The 17,089-nt window shown below is 35.9% G+C and overlaps 1 protein-coding gene across 3 annotated transcripts in view; it reads left to right on the plus strand.

Annotated features, from left to right (window-relative positions):
• Positions 1 to 17,089, plus strand: part of AGO3 (argonaute RISC catalytic component 3) — a 132,175-nt gene that overhangs the window by 70,690 nt on the left and 44,396 nt on the right. For all 3 annotated transcript variants that reach the window (XM_055402949.2, XM_055402950.2, XM_088835135.1), the window contains 6 exons: positions 6,502 to 6,636; positions 10,613 to 10,700; positions 10,825 to 10,972; positions 11,423 to 11,542; positions 16,235 to 16,357; positions 16,654 to 16,787. In XM_055402949.2, the coding sequence (XP_055258924.1) occupies positions 6,502 to 6,636; positions 10,613 to 10,700; positions 10,825 to 10,972; positions 11,423 to 11,542; positions 16,235 to 16,357; positions 16,654 to 16,787 (748 nt within the window). The remainder of the gene's footprint in view (positions 1 to 6,501; positions 6,637 to 10,612; positions 10,701 to 10,824; positions 10,973 to 11,422; positions 11,543 to 16,234; positions 16,358 to 16,653; positions 16,788 to 17,089) is intronic.

Here is a 17,089-nt window from a genome sequence, read left to right on the forward strand (position 1 = left end):
TCAGTTCAGTCGCTCAGTCATGTCCAGCTCTTTGTGATCCCCTTGGACTGCAGCACACCAGGCTTCCCTGTCCATCACAAACTCACAGAGCTTGCTCAAATCAATGGACTCACGTCCATTGATTCAGTGATGCCATTCAACCATCTCATCCTCTGTTGTCCCCTTCTCCTCCTGCCTTCAATCTTTCTCAGCATCAGGGTCTTTTCTAATGTGTCAGTTCTTTGCATAAGGTGGCCAAAGGATTGGAGCTTCAGCATCAGTCCTTCCAGTGACTATTCAGAACTGATTTCCTTGAGGATTGACTGGTTTGATCTCCTTGCAGTCTGAGGAACTCTGAATAGTCTTCTCTAACACCGCGGTTCAAGAACATCAATTCTTCGATGCTCAGCTTTCTTTAGACTCAGCAATTCAACTGAGATACCACCTTTTCTATTAGAGAAATATACATGTGTATGTATATCAAAAATGCCATCTATAACAATATTCATAACATTATTCTAATAACCAAAGGAAAGTGCCAGCATAAATAGTCCACCACCATTAATAATCAGGCTTTTGTTTGTTTGGTTTTTGCCACAGGACACCTTGTGGGATCTTAGTTGCTTGGCCAGGGGTTGAACTTGGCCCCTGGCAGTGAAAGCACAAAGTTCTGTCCACTGTCCACCAACATTAAAGTGGATAAACTGTGTATTTCTTCAGTGGAGTGTTAGGCAGAGCAATGGAAATGAAGAAAATAGTTATATTTAGTTTAAATGAGTTAGAAACAATGTTTAGCAAGTCTCAAAAAGATTGTATGTTTTATGTTTCCAGTTAGACAAAATTGAAGAACTGGAAAAAATAAATTGTCCTTAGTGATCTGTACTTATGTTGTAATTCTGAAAAGAAAAGTGATTACCATAAGAACCAGGATTTGAGGGTTGAAGTGTAAATTAAGGTTGGGAAGGGGACAGGGAAGCGGTTTCCAGAATACTACCAATATTTAGTTCTTGATCTGAGTGTTGGTTATGTGAATATTTGTATTCATTTTATAATTTAGTGACCTTTTAGTGACCCTTTAGTAAATATATTTTTTATTAAAAACAGAAAAAGAAAAAACACCCAACCCTTTGATTTATCAGTATCTCCTGAGTACTATGTCAGTAATACTTTGCTAGTTAATGATAGACATGCAAAGATGTCTAACATGGCCTCTAAATTGCTCACTATTACCATAAAAAGGCATCATATAATGAAATGAAAGTCACTCAGTCGTGTCCGACTCTTGGTGACCCCATGGACTATACATTCCATGGAATTCTCCAGGCCAGAATACTGGAGTGGGTAGCCTTTCCCTTCTCCAGGGGATCTTCCCAACCCAGGGATTGAACCCGGGTCTCCCGCATTGCAGACAGATTCTTTACCAGCTGAGCCACAAGGGAAGTCCTTGTATAATAAATGACCTTAATTTCTGTTCTTATACTTTCAGAGCCATGAAAGTAAACATACAAAATTGAGGCACATAACCTCTCAGAAGGTTGAAGTATAACTGTAGTTATGTTTTTACCTGGATCCAACATTATTTACTGCTTTATTTTATACTCTTCATTTGGACTTGGACTAATTTGGAACACGTAGTCCTTATTACCTTAAATATGGTAAATATTATTTTTTTCACATCTGTACTTTAGCTGCATCCTAACAGAAAATTTCAGTTTTGACACAGTAAAGTGCAAACTAAAGAATCCTAATCACTTCTTCATAGAACATTCTCCCATTCAGCTTCTTCAAGGAGTTAGTTTACATTGACAGAATGATTTTGCCTAGAATTAAAACCTCCATAAATCAGAGCACAAAAGACATGAGTAGACAATTCTTCAAAAAAATGAGAAAAAGAGTTCTGATGAGTTTCTGCCATGTTCTGGGCACAAGTAGGTATCTTACATTGAATCTTCACACTAATACTGTAAGTAATGAGTGTTTTGCTAATTTTCCATGTGAATGAATGGAAATTCTGAAAAATGGTAATTAGTAAGTCTAGATCTAGAATTAAAGTCTGTTTCATTTCCAAGCTTATTTTTTTTCTCATTATTCTAATGCTGCCACCCATGAAAAGAAGAAAATAAACCTAATTTAAAAAATAAGGATAGGGACTTTCCTGGTGGTCCAGTTTCTAACACTCTAATCTCCCAATGCAGGGGCCATGGGCTCAATTCCTGGTCAAGGAGCTGCATCCCACATGTTGCAACAGCAACAAAAAAAAGAGCCTGCATACCACAACTAAGACCTGGACAGCCAAATAAAAAAATTTTTTTTAAAGAGAATACATTTCCAACAGTAAAACAATTTTTTATCAATTATCACTAAGTGAGTTATACAGTACCACAAAACCTTAATGAAATTAGAATGATTTTTGCCTAAGTTGTGTATTGTACATATCTAGATACTAGCAATCTAAGTAGCTGGTAATATCTCATTTTGTACAAATTCCTCTCAAGTTTTTTATTTCTCCATTTTATTTATGTGAATTCTAGCACCTGCTCATTTATTTTGTTTATATGAATGTAATACAAATTTATCCATTTGACTGATGGTTATTTAGATTGTTTCCATTCTTTTTATCATTATAAACTGTGCTACAGTAAGTATTCTTATTCATGTTGCCTTTCACAGATACAGGATTTTTGTAGAGCATATATTCCAGTAGAGTAGAATTGTTGAGTTGGAAAATATGCTCTTCAAACTTATTGTAAATTACCGTTTGCTCTTGACTATATTAGTTTATATTCCTACATACTGTATGAGAGTTTTCATTCTTCATTCTTCCTTTGGCTTATTGTCAGCTTGTATTATCCATTGTAACATTTTTGGCCCATTTTGATTGGTATAAAATGATAGCTCAATAGAGTTTTTATATGTATTTCCTTTATTACAAATGAAATAGTGAAAATTTGTTTTTTGACATTCAGATTTTCTCTTCTGTGAAATACCTAGCCATGTCTCTTTTGGCACTGTTACTGTTTTAAGCTTGATTTATAGGCACTCATTACATATTCTGGATAGTAATCATTTGTTGTGTGTTATTATGCATACCCATTTCCTGTTGTTTTTTTTTAGCTTTGTTTGTGGTACTTTTTTTTTTTTAATAGTTTTTGTATCTTAAGAAATTCTTTCTTGCGTTCATGGTCATAAAGATGTTCTGTATTTTCCTTTACATGTCTGTTTTTCTTTCCATGTTCAGTTCTCTAAATGGGAATCTTTCGTATACTGTATAAGGTAGACTTTGAAGGATATTCTGCTGGTCTCTGTGTTTGTCCCCACAGTCTCTTGACTTGAATAGGATTATAACAAATCCTGATGAATGTTAGTGCAGACCTTATTCTTAGAAACTCTCTTAGCTGTTCTGGTTTCATTTCTCTTTCCTGTTAATTTTAATATCAGCTTCTTAAGTTCCAGAGGTCAGGAGGGTTATATCTTATTGGTATTCGATTGAAATTGCTTTGAATTTACAGATTAATTTATAAATAATTTATACTAATAAGGTATATTGCTCCATTTATTAATATTTAGATCTTCTATGGTAGTAAAGACACCTGTTATTTCTGTAAGTCTTCTACATCTTTTGTTTAGATTTCATCCCAAGTGTCTTATACTCTCTGTTGTGATGTTAAGCGGTATCTTTTAAGTGGTATCTTTTTTAAAATTACATTTTAAGTTGGTTGCTACTATATAAGAACATAATTTATTTTTATCTGTTGATCTTAAATCTAGCAGCTTTGCTGAACTCTCTTATTCTATAATTTATCTATAGATTAGAGGGTTTTCTCTCTCAACAATCATACTGTGAAGAATAATTTGTTTCTTCCTTTCCAGTCCTTTTATTTCTTTTAACTGCATTCCTGTGCCAGCTAGCACTCTCTATTAACTTAAGTTGAATTTACCATAGATTTTCGTGAATAACTTTTATCAAATTAAGGGAGCTCCTTTATGGTCTAGTCCTGGTACTGTGAAAGTTTTAGTGACGGTGCTGAATTTTATCTGATGCTTTTTTCAGAGCAATTATCTATAGAAATGATTGTACATTTATTCCCCTTAGTGTTTTAATGTGGTATATTTTGTTAATAGGTTTTTAAAATATTAAGTGTAAATATTACTTGTTCAGTTAAACCAAGTTGATTTGTGAAAGGGAACTAAGGGAAAAAATGCATGTATATGTAGGTTTATAAAATGTTAGGGACAGAGAGACAGATCCTTGCTCTTTGAAACTCATGCCTAATTCAGCTGTACTCACTGATTTTATCCCATCTTTTGTAAGAACTTTCACCTCAAATGCCTACATTTCTGTAGGGAAGATGGTAAATAGTAAAATGATTAAAAGTGTAAACACTAAGGAAAATTAATAGAATGTTAAACAGGATAATATTTGTTTAGTAGTTTCAGCTCTGTGAGATAAGACGAATTAATTGTGAGTGCTAGTATAATAATCCAGTGAAGAAAGTTTACCTGTAGGATTAAAGGAAAGACAAAATAAGCATGTTAATGACCATATATTTATTTTCCTTTATCCACTTATTTTTTTAATTAACACAGAAGCAGTATATGTTTATTTGATATATTTCCTGCCAGCCTCATTTTAATGTGCAACGGTACTCTCACATTTTTAATAGAAGAATGTAGGTATACAGTTTTTTAATGTATACGATTTAAATAAGATACCCAGAATGCTGGCACAGTCTTATCAGTCTCTCTTCTTTTAGTTAGCTTGAAATTGTAAAGGTATTTCTAAAGTTTTTCTGGGTGGAAATTCAAAACCAACGTAGCTATCCATCGTTAGGGACGTGCAGTAGGTCCAGGTGGTAAGATAGCCTGCAGTGTGAAAAGGAGTGATGTAGTTCCATATTAGTGCATATAAGATCCATCCCTGAGAGACATAACGAGGAAAAGAAATCAAAGCCCAGAGTAGTGTTTCTAATGTTTTATCACTTGTGTTATTTTTCATTAAGAGAGGAATGCGATATATATTCACTTAATTACCATGCACCCAAACTACAGAATGATATGAAGCCATTAAAAAGAAATTATTGACATGGAAAGACATTGTTAGTTTTAAAATAACAATAAAACAATAAAGCAAGTCGTAAAACATTTATTATCTGATATCATGTTTTTAAAAGTTATATATCCATTTTTATCTCTAAGTGTATATTAAAAGAACAAGATATAGAAGTACAAAACCAACATAGCTATCTATTTTTAGGGACATGTAGTAGGTCCGTGCCCATAATTAGTACATGCAGTAGTTATTAGCTACTAATAATGGTTACTTCTTAAAGATACTTGGAGGCCAGAAGTCTTTATTGTTTATATCTATGTTTAAATTTTTTATGCTGAGACTTCATTCATATATTATTTCTGAAATAAAGGAAAATACAAAATGTGCTCACTATTAAAAAACAAAGATTTAAAGAAAAAAAATAGCCACAATAGTCTCACTACCTAACTACTTAAAGCTTTGCTAAATATCCTTCCAGAGATGAGGGACATTTTGTGGAAGACATTTAAACCTAAACCAAGGAGAATAAGAGAAAGGCACCACTGTGGACATGTGTGTGTTAGGTAGGGAAATAAAATGGTAGCATGTTGACTCAGGTGGTAAAGAATCTGCCTGCAATGCAGGATACCTGGGTTCAATCCCTGGGTTAGGGAGATCCCCTGGAGAAGGGAATGGCAACCTACTCTAGTATTCTTGCCTGGAGAATTCCATGGACAGAGGAGCCTGATGGGCCACAGTCCATAGGATCTCACAGAGTCGGAAACAACTGAGAGACTAGCACTTTTCACTTTTCAGCCTACTGTCTGTTTTGGTTTCACTGTACCCCCAGTATCTTTTAGCACATAATAGCAGCCCAAGTATTTATGAAATGAATGATGGTGATGTACTAACTATTGGTAAAGCTCTCTTCTAGTTCCAAAATCCAGGATTAAGAAGTCATATTAGTTGGCTCCTCAAAGACTGCTGATTGTAGCTAGATAACATTGGGCAAATATTGTTACTACCTGTAGCTTGGATTAGCGCTAGCAACATTTAATACTATTGTCTTCTCAAATCTGTACAAGACAGGGAAAGCTCTCCTTAGAACAGATAAGCAATCTGGGGTGGCACGAAAGGCTTTGTTTAAGAAATAATACCTAACCTTGTCTTCTGAGGCACTCTGGCCTTTGTCCCTTTATAGGCCTTGTCTCATAGCCAGGACACTGCTCTGTACATGTAGTGGGGAATGGAATGATTCAGTTACCCATGATGAAAGAGATTATAAAAACTGTAATATTAGGTTTTTCTGTTGTTGTGCTTGTAGTCAAACAGGTCGAGTTGAAACTGCTTAATTTTGGAAATATTTTTATATGTATTGATATATAGGTATATGTAAGAGGGTAATTTTAACTCTATAAGTAGTTATCATGGAGCCTTAGATTGAGTTTTTTTCAGGAAACATTAATTTGTACCCTTTGTGTTTTTCTTCTCAGTTTCTGCCACTGCCTTCTACAAAGCACAACCTGTAATTCAGTTCATGTGTGAAGTTCTTGATATTCATAATATTGATGAGCAACCAAGACCTCTGACTGATTCTCATCGGGTAAAATTCACCAAAGAGATAAAAGGTGAGTTAATTAGCATTTGGAACAACTTAACTGTAAAATGCATGAATATAACAAACTTTCATGGAAATTTTTTAAGATTTAAATCTGTTCATGTAACATCACCAGTAAAAATACGGATTAATTTTAAAATGTTACATTAAGTTCATTGCCATAACATCTTAGGTAGTGTTTCAATGAAAGAAATACCAAGTAATGGAATTAATACTAGCTCATATTTTGTTGATACTTTCCCTTACTAGCTGAAGGCATAAAGAGGTACTCTCACAGAAAAATGCTCCTATGATACTGTTTAAAATAGGAAATTTATTCCCAAAACATTGACATTTCAGGACTGAAGCCATTCTTTGAACATATTTTAATATAGTGACTTTTTTATTTTTCTGAAATGATAGCAGAATATTTTATTTCTTTGTCAATTTATAGATGTGGGACTAGCCTGTCTCATGTGTTGTTCTAGAGTTGAAACTTAGTAACTTCATGTGCATTATTTAGTTGACCATTGATCTTGCCTGTTTTATAGTTAGGACTAAAATTTATACAGTGGTGTTACATAATATATATATTTTACTAATATAAATTCATTTCTACATGGTCTTCCAAAGAGAAAAATGAAAAATTAATTTCAGTTATATTCTAAAATTTATATTTTGTATATATTTATTCTTTATATAATTGTAGCTTTCTATGTAAATATACAGTTTTATGTGCAAACCCATATACAATGGGTTTATCAGCAATTTAATTTAATATCAGTGTACTTTATCAGCAATTTAAGGGATTTTTCAAGAATAATTTTGATTATGTAAGATTCTTGCCTTGTTCATCACTTTGGAACTTAGTCCTCATGTAAGATGTGACTCCACTGTATTTAGTTCTTTATTATTTAGTCACAAAGAGAAATTTGATATTCTCTAATTAGAATGAATAATATAAATTCTGTTTATAATAAGTGTTACATCTTAAATAGTCAGAAGTAGTTATGTTGTTTAATTTTAAGGTTTTACCTATTTGTTGCAGGTAATTTTCAGCTTGTGGTTTAAACGAAGCATTGAAGTTTGTTTTCTGAACATCTTTCAGTCCCCCAAATCAGTTAGTATAGTTGAATACATCCTGCTAGCTCCAGTAATCATTTATTCTGTGCCATTCAGTAACCAAGAGTGAGATAGTCATTGTAATAAAACATTTAAAGAAATTTCCCTCCTTCTTTGAAGATAAGCATCTATTTATCTCAAGATTCTTGTCAGAGTAAGAAAGTGTTATATATTCTTGTATTGCAGTCATACCATTGTCCTGTCATAATCTATATTAACTGCACAGTTAGCTTTGTTGGAAGGTAGTGCATTACCCACCATTAATATGTGATCATCTAAATGCCATGGTTTCCAGTGGAGTTGCTGCTTAGTTACCACCTCTGATATCATGAAGTCACTCACATTATTTTGCGGTAACTATGCAATCAACTCATATCACCACTCTATCACAGAAAATACAAGATGTACAGAACAAGGATTCAACTGCTGCCCGAAGAGCATGGACTCGATCTTAACTTCAACTGCTCAGGGGGCCAAAGAAATGACTGAAAAAATGACTAGAAAGCATTATAAAGTTGATGTTATAGTGAAGGTAAAGCCAAGTTTATAGGTTCAATATTTGATTTATTAAAGCCAAAAACATTTTTCGGTTGGATGGAGGGTTTGGGGAGGGACCTGGGCAGAGAATTATCTAGTCCATTCTTTTTAAAATTTCAACTCTTTGCTAACCCCTGAATTTGGATCTAACCCTTAGGCACCTATGACTGTAGATTTGGGATAGAAAAATATGAGTTAGATCAGATTGACAAACTGATGCTTTTTTTCCTCCATTCAAAGTCAAGAAGGCTTTTAAAAGAGAGAGAGAGACCTCTTTAAAGTACATCATGTATTCCTATCTAAGTAACACAGGAGAATCAAAGTTACATGTTTTATCCTATATAGTTGAGTTTAATTTTTAGTCAGCATGAGAAATTTGATGAAAACTGTTTAATAATGGTACAAATTGTGGTATAATGAATACACTTCCTAGTACAATATTAATTTCGTTCCAGTTGAACTTTTTCCTCAATAATTAATAGTAACTTTAGGGTGGTTTCTTTGTGCAATAATTCATCATAGTTAAATAGCAGAAATATTGGAGGAAGTTTATGGTAAAAGTACCATATGTATGTAAGTGTCAGTTTTATTTTTGATAAAAACTTACTTAGTAGGCTTATAGAACCTTACTGATAATTTTTTTTTTAATTCAAAGGGAAGATTTGAAAACAGATTTCTAAGTGGTATAGATAATGGAAGTTTGTTTTAAATTTTTCTATCATGTTTTCCCCAAAACAGTATTTTTACATCTTGTTTACTTCATATAGTTGGTATTTCCTTCTTGAAAGACCTTCTCTTGGTAATATTTTCTATTTTCATTTATAATATAGAAGCATAATAAATGCTCTGATTGACCTGAAATTTTAGTTTTATAAAGATAGTTACTAACAAAAACTACTTCTTACTGATTCAGTTAAGAGTACTTCTCAAAAAACCTCATACCAGTCTGGTATAGTGGCACTGTGTCCATTTAACATCTTAATTTGTGCTGATATGTCATAAGAAAATATTACTGTGATTGAACTTTGTGTTTGGTTCTGCAGTTAGTAGATAGTAAAATAAGTTATACTGTAGCAGGGTTTCTCAACCTTGGCACTATTGATATTTTGGGCTGGATAATTCTTTGTTGTGGTCGGGGTTGGGAGGTAGTGCTGTTCTGTGCATTGCAATATAATTTAGCAGCATCCCTGGATCCACCCATTCCTAAATCTAGCATCCACTAGATGCCAATAGCACCCCCAGTTTTAACAATCAGAGAACCCCCCAAAAATGTCGCCAGACATTACCAAATCTTCCCTGGAGGTCAGAGTCACCTCAGGTTGAGAACATCTGCACTATGGGATACATAGATACAAAAGGAAAAAAAAATTAAAAATTTTCAGTCACAGTAGCTACGTTTCATGTGCTCAGGAACATTACTAGTGATTTTAGTACAGGTATAGAAATCGTATCATCTCAGAAAATCCTTTTGGACACCATTGCTTAGGAAAATTCATCCCAAAGAATTTCAGCCAATAGTTTAAAAGCCCACAGCTTCACCTTCTAAAGCAGACCTGGGATCCTCAAACCCCTAGGATCCACAAATGGATTCATGGATCCAGTAACATCTAAATTCATATGCTACATTAAGTATATGTTGCATTTTTCTGAGAATTTATTGTTTTTATCAGATTCTCAAAGGGGTCATTGATTCCATAAGAAGGTCTGGATTACTTGCTGTAGGAATTAGTTTGGTTGCATTTGATATTTTGCCCTGATTTCTAATGGTCAGTAGTGAAAGAACTGTATCACTATATTATCCTTTAACAAAATTGCCACTCCACTTCTATTAAAAAGGGCCTGGGATTTTTTTTTTTCTTCCTGGTTTAAAAATCTCTGAAGAACTTTCTTCTTGAGCTTTATGAAATTATGATCTTCAGTCAGTATGTGATGCCTGGGGAGTTGAGATATCACATGCTTTGAAGGTTACAGAATGTTTTGAGAGTTATCGTTAACCTCCTTTCCGTTGCTCCTTCCCTCTCCCAGCATAAAAAATCCTGCAATATAAGCAGGGCTTTTTTTTTTTTATTAATGAAGAACTTTATCCCTTAATCTAAAGGCTTTGCAAATTTTATGCTATTTTTTATAGCTTGATAGAATAGGGAAATGGTTTGGAGTTAGGTCTGTCATGATTGTACCCATTATTAACTATGTTTTTTATATATATATAATCCTTTGTTAATCATATCGCCTATTTCACAGATTTTCTATTTAGAATTTTGAGTTTTTATAGTGGTGAACAGGCTTTAGAGTTATGAATATGTCACTTGTGACAGTTCTGTAACCTCAGTTTTTCTTGTTGGGAACAGGTCTGAAGGTTGAAGTGACTCATTGTGGAACAATGAGACGGAAATACCGTGTTTGTAATGTAACAAGAAGGCCTGCCAGTCATCAAACGTAAGAAACGCTGGTGTTTGTCAGAACAGAGATGATGTGAGGCAGCTTACTCTAGTTGGTAGATTGGCAGTTTTGCTTGCTCCTAATGGGATGAGTTGTTAATGTATGATTTTTTTTTTTCCAGCTTTCCTTTACAGTTAGAAAATGGCCAAACTGTGGAGAGAACAGTAGCACAGTATTTCAGAGAAAAGTATACTCTTCAGCTGAAGTACCCACACCTTCCCTGTCTGCAAGTGGGGCAGGAACAGAAACATACCTACCTGCCACTAGAAGTAATGTGTTTAGGCTGCTTATTAATATCCTCTTATTCATCATTCTGTTAAGGTTTTAAATGACCTGTAACTTACTTCATATGCTCACATTTATCTTTAAATTGAACTGTCTTTAAATTTCCTTATTTATTCTGAATTTTCAGTTATGATATAGTACGGGAAAAAAAATTCATCCACAGTCCTGCCCTTCTAAACATAACTGCTGTTAGCATTTTGGTACACTTTTCAGCCTTTTTATCCAGTGTTTTTTATCCATTTTACCTGATTGTAATCATACTGTGAAGCGGTATTGTTTACTGCTTTTCTCCTTGAAATGATATTAAACAGAAGTGGCTTAATGGAGTAGATTTTAAATTTTAAGATAAATTAAAATTTAAAATGTTACATTTAATTGCACTCAATTTTAAGAAAGATATATATATCTAGTACAAAACTTTTTTCCATTTGTAGGTCTGTAATATTGTGGCAGGGCAGCGATGTATCAAGAAGCTAACGGACAATCAAACCTCCACTATGATCAAAGCCACAGCAAGATCTGCACCAGATAGACAAGAGGAAATTAGCAGATTGGTTAGTACTTAACCTCAGAAATAGAAATTAAAAACATATTAGGGTGAGCTACTAAAGAAGAATGTCCACCATATCAACTCATGTGGTATTATCATTTCATGGGCTGTCAGAATTAAACAAGATTATGGAAGTATTCTAGTGGTAGTCTAGGGGTAAATCTTAGTGAGTTCTATGAAGGTTCAGTTCAGTTCAGTTCAGTCGCTCAGTCGTGTCCGACTCTCCGCGACCCCATGATTCACAGCACGCCAGGCCTCCCTGTCCATCACCAACTCCCGGAGTTCACTCAAACTCATGTCCACAGAGTCGGTGATGCCATCCAGCCATCTCATTCTCCGTCGTCCCCTTCTCCTCCCGCCCCCAGCCTTTCCCAGCATCAGAGTCTTTTCCAGTGAGTCAACTCGTCGCATGAGGTGGCCAAAGTATTGCAGTTTCAGCTTTAGCATCAGTCCCTCCAATGAACATCCAGGATTGATCTCCTCTAGAATGGACTGGTTGGATCTCCTTGCAGTATAAGGGACTCTCAAGAGTCTTCTCCAACACCACAGTTCAAAAGCATCGATTCTTCGGCGGTCAACCTTCTTCACAGTCCAACTCTCATATCCATACATGACCACGGGAAAAACCATTGCCTTGACTAGACGGACCTTGGTTGGCAAAGTAATGTCTCTGCTTTTTAATATACTATCAAGGTTGGTCATAACTTTCCTTCCAAGGAGCAAGCGTCTTTTAATTTCATGGCTGCAATCAGCATCTGCAGTGATTTTGGAGCCCAAAAAAACAAAGTCTGACATTGTTTCCACTGTTTTTCCATCTATTTCCCAAGAAGTGATGGGACCAGATGCCATGATCTTAGTTTTCTGAATGTTGAGCTTCAAGCCAACCTTTTCACTCTCCTCTTTCACTTTCATCAAGAGGCTTTTGAGTTCCTCTTCACTTTCTGCCATAAGGGTAGTGTCATCTGCATATCTGAGGTTATTGATATTTCTCCCGGCAATCTTGATTCCAGCTTGTGCTTCTTCCAGCCCAGCATTCCTCATGATGTACTCTGCATATAAGTTAAATAAGCAAGGTGACAATATACAACCTTGACGTACACCTTTTCCTATTTGGAACCAGTCTGTTGTTCCATGTCCAGTTCTAACAGTTGCTTCCTGACCTGCATACAGGTTTCTCAAGAGGCAGGTCAGGTGGTCTGGGATTCCCATCTCTTTCAGAATGTTCCACAGTTTATTGTGATCGACACAGTCAAAGGCTTTGGCATAGTCAATAAAGCAGAAATAGATGTGTTTCTGAAACTCTCTTGCTTTCTCCATGATCCAGCGGATGTTGGCAATTTGATCTCTGGTGCCTCTGCCTTTTCTAAAACCTGCTTGAACATCTGGGAGTTTACAGTTTATATACTGCTGAAGCCTGGCTTGGAGAATTTTGAGCATGACTTTACTAGCATGTGAGATGAGTGCAATTGTGCGGTAGTTTGAGCATTCTTTGGCATTGCCTTTCTTTGGGATTGGAATGAAGACTGACCTCTTCCAGTCCTGTGGCCACTGCTGAGTTTTCCAAATCTGCTGGCATATTGAGTGCAGCACTTTCACAGCATCATCTTTCAAGACTTGAAATAGCTCAACTGGAATTCCATCACCTCCACTAGCTTTGTTCGTAGTGATGCTTTCTAAGGCCCACTTGACTTCACATTCCAAGATGTCTGGCTCTAGGTCAGTGATCACGTTATCGTGACTATCTTGGTCGTGAAGATCTTTTTTGTACAGTTCTTCTGTGTATTCCTGCCACCTCTTTTTAATATCTTCTGCTTCTGTTAGGTCCATACCATTTCTGTCCTTTATCGAGCCCATCTTTGCATGAAATGTTCCCTTGGAATCTCTAATTTTCTTGAAGAGGTCTCTTGTTTTTCCCATTCTGTTGTTTTCCTCTATTTCTTTGCATTGATCACTGAGGAAGGCTTTCTTATCTCTCCTTGCTATTCTTTGGAACTCTGCATTCAGATGCTTGTATCTTTCCTTTTCTCCTTTGCTTTTCGCCTCTCTTCTTTTCACAGCTATTTGTAAGGCCTCCTCAGACAGCCATTTCGCTCTTTTGCATTTCTTTTCCATGGGGATGGTCTTGGTCCCTGTCTCCTGTACAATGTCACGAACCTCCGTCCAGAGTTCATCAGGCACTCTATCAATCAGATCTAGTCCCTTAAATCTATTTCTCACTTCCACTGTATAATCATAAGGGATTTGATTGAGGTCATATCTGAATGGTCTAGTGGTTTTCCCTACTTTCTTCAATTTAAGTCTGAACTTCGCAATAAGGAGTTCGTGATCTGAGCCACAGTCAGCTCCTGGTCTTGTTTTCGCTAACTGTATACAGCTTCTCCATCTTTGGTTGCAAAGAATATAATCAATCTGATTTCGGTGTTGACCATCTGGTGATGTCCATGTGTAGAGTCTTCTCTTGTGTTGTTGGAAGAGGGTGTTTGCTATGACCAGTGCATTCTCTTGACAAAACTCTATTAGCCTTTGCCCTGCTTCATTCCGTGCCTTCTAATTTAACCCCAAGCTCTTTAGTTAGATTCAGAACAGATAATCTCAGAACTAATGTTTCGGTTTAGAGAACTGGTCTTTGATCACCTCCCACCTAAAATGAAAGGAAAGTCAAGGTTTTATGACTCGCAACAGTGAGAAGCTTAACACACCAAGTAGGGTTGCTTATGGCAACCCACTCCAGTGTTCTTGCCTGGAGAATCCCAGGGACGGGGAAGCCTGGTGGGCTTCTGTCTATGGGGTCACACAGAGTCGGACACGACTGAAGTGACTTAGCAGCAGCAGGGTTGCTTAGCCCCAGTATCGACACTGGTAACTGTATAGGATGAATAAAGAAGTATAAGACAGCTCCAGCCTTATGGGGTCTCTGCTACTGCTGCTGCTAAGTCGCTTCAGTCATGTCCGACTCTGTGCGACCCCATAGACAGCAGCCGACCAGGCTCCGCTGTCCGTGGGATTCTCCAGGCAAGAACACTGGAGTGGGTTGCCATTTCCTTCTCTATATGGGGTCTCTAAGCTCTCCTTATTCTAAATGGGGAGGAAAGAGACATTAGTACATGATAAAACCGATGGAATTAGGGCAAAGTGAAAAATAAAGGCACCTGGATCTTATCTTGAGAGTTAGTTATGTCCGACTTTTTGCTACCCCGTGGACTGTAGCCCGCCAGGCTAGCACTTGGAATCTTAACAGCTCTAGATTCAAAGTCTAACTTCTTTACTCACTTACTGTTACTGTTGCTGCTGCTGCTGCTGCTAAGTCGCTTCAGTCGTGTCCAACTCTCTGCAGCCCCATAGATGGCAACCCACCAGGCTCCTCCGTCCCTTACTATATTTATAATTATAGCATCCGGTAGGCTAGAACAGTGACTGAGAGTAGGAACTCTAGAATCAGAATGTACAGATTTCAGATTATATGTCACTTGCTCATCTATATGGTTTTAGACCAGTCATTTCACTTTACTAAGCTTTAGTTTTATCCTCTGTAAAATAAAAAGTATAAAAGACTTATTTAAAAATTAATCATAAAGCATTTCACACCAAGCACATCACCAAGCAAGTCTTGGTAAATAGTTGTTATTCTTTTGTAATCTTACTGAAATGAATGGCATTTAAGCTTGAAGAAAAGAATCATTAGTGCATAATTTAGAACACTTTTCCTGCTTATTATGGGATTATATATGTAGATTTATATAGTGTTTTTACTAAATTTTTACTCAAAGACTTGAATGTTGCCCTTTTTGTAACCTTATTTGACCTTTACCCTGAGACTAAAAAAATATGTTTTGAAAAACACATTATAGCACACTATGAGCATGAATTACACTTTTGAGATTACAATAAATTCTTTGCATATACTGGTATATTATGTAAAAATTATAATCTGCATCTCATCGTGGCTTTCTTGTCTGTTTCGTGTATCTCTTAAGTAAATTTTATCTTCTGCTATGTTTTATCGGAAAATATTCAAGTAGATTTTATATAACTTGTTATCAGTTAGGGAAAAAAGCTTAGGATTATTGATATTTGCTATCAAGCTCTACATAAAATTTCAATAGTATATGTCCAGATCCTCTGATTAGAAGTAATTAACCATTTTTAGGTCAGGTATTTCTCTTGTAATCTCTTGACCGTTCCGTTCCGTCGCTCAGTCGTGTCCGACTCTATGCGACCCCGTGGACTGTAGCCTACCAGGCTTCTCCGTCCATGGGATTCTCCAGGCAAGAATACTGGAGTGGGTTACCGTTTCCTTCTCCAGGGGATCTTCCCGACCCAGGGATCGAACCCGGGTCTCCCGCATTGGAGGCAGACGCTTTAACCTCTGAGCCACCAGGGAAGCCCCAATCTCTTGACCACCCTCCCCAAAATGTATTAGACTTAACCATATAAAATTACCATTTTCATGAGTCATAAATAGTTGAAATTTCTTATTATCCAACCTAATACATTTAAATATTCTATAAATGAACAGGAAGTTCACAGACTTCCTACTGTCCACTCATGGTCTGTAGTCCCCAGGTTAAGAATCTGCTCTATATTTTGGGTACCATTATCTAGACCTATTATAAAACATTGTTGACACAGTGAAGAAAAAAATTAAAGGGAAATTAGGAGAATTTTGAAAGTAACTACAAACCTTTTCTGTTGTTAGGTAAGAAGTGCAAATTATGAAACAGATCCATTTGTTCAAGAGTTTCAATTTAAAGTTCGAGATGAAATGGCTCATGTAACCGGACGTGTACTTCCAGCACCTATGCTCCAATATGGAGGCCGGGTAAAACCTCTTGATATCATGTTTAAATTATAAACATACAGTTTCTGTGTTTGGAGAGGAGGACATCCTAGCTGAGTCTAGAATTTAGAAAATATTTTTCATTCCAACAGTTTGTTTCAAGATGAGTGTCTTTGCTTGAACTTGGTAGAACTTTTGTTTTTCTGTGATAAAAATATAAAATATTGATTTAGAAAAACCTATTCCAGCAATTTGAAATGCTTATTTTCAGCTCATTCAAATAAGTTATATATTAAATGTTTGTTCTTTTTTGCCTTATTATTTCTCTTTCTCTGTAGAACCGGACTGTAGCAACACCAAGCCATGGAGTATGGGACATGCGAGGGAAACAGTTCCACACAGGAGTTGAAATCAAAATGTGGGCTATAGCTTGTTTTGCCACACAGAGGCAGTGTAGAGAAGAAATATTGAAGTAAGGCTTGTCATTAGTTTCACTTTGGGACCATTTTGGGTTTAAATTTTGTATTTCAATTTTAAATTATTCAGCTAATGTTCTAACCAGCATTGCCTCAATATTTAATCAATGAACCTTTAAAAATGTTTCTTCTCAGTACTTTGATGAAGATTCTTAATTTTTTGGTCATATCCAAGTCACTGATTGGTTCTTATAGGCATTCTAATAGACTGGTTTATATGGTATTGCAGGAGTACCATTGACTTTTGATGGCAAATAGGTTAGATTTAATTCCCAGGTTTGCCACTTCCTAACTTTAT

Source organism: Moschus berezovskii, chromosome 4, assembly GCF_049115385.1.
Source record: "Moschus berezovskii isolate FMDL1 chromosome 4, NW_MosBer_1.0, whole genome shotgun sequence".
NCBI lineage: Eukaryota > Metazoa > Chordata > Mammalia > Artiodactyla > Moschidae > Moschus > Moschus berezovskii.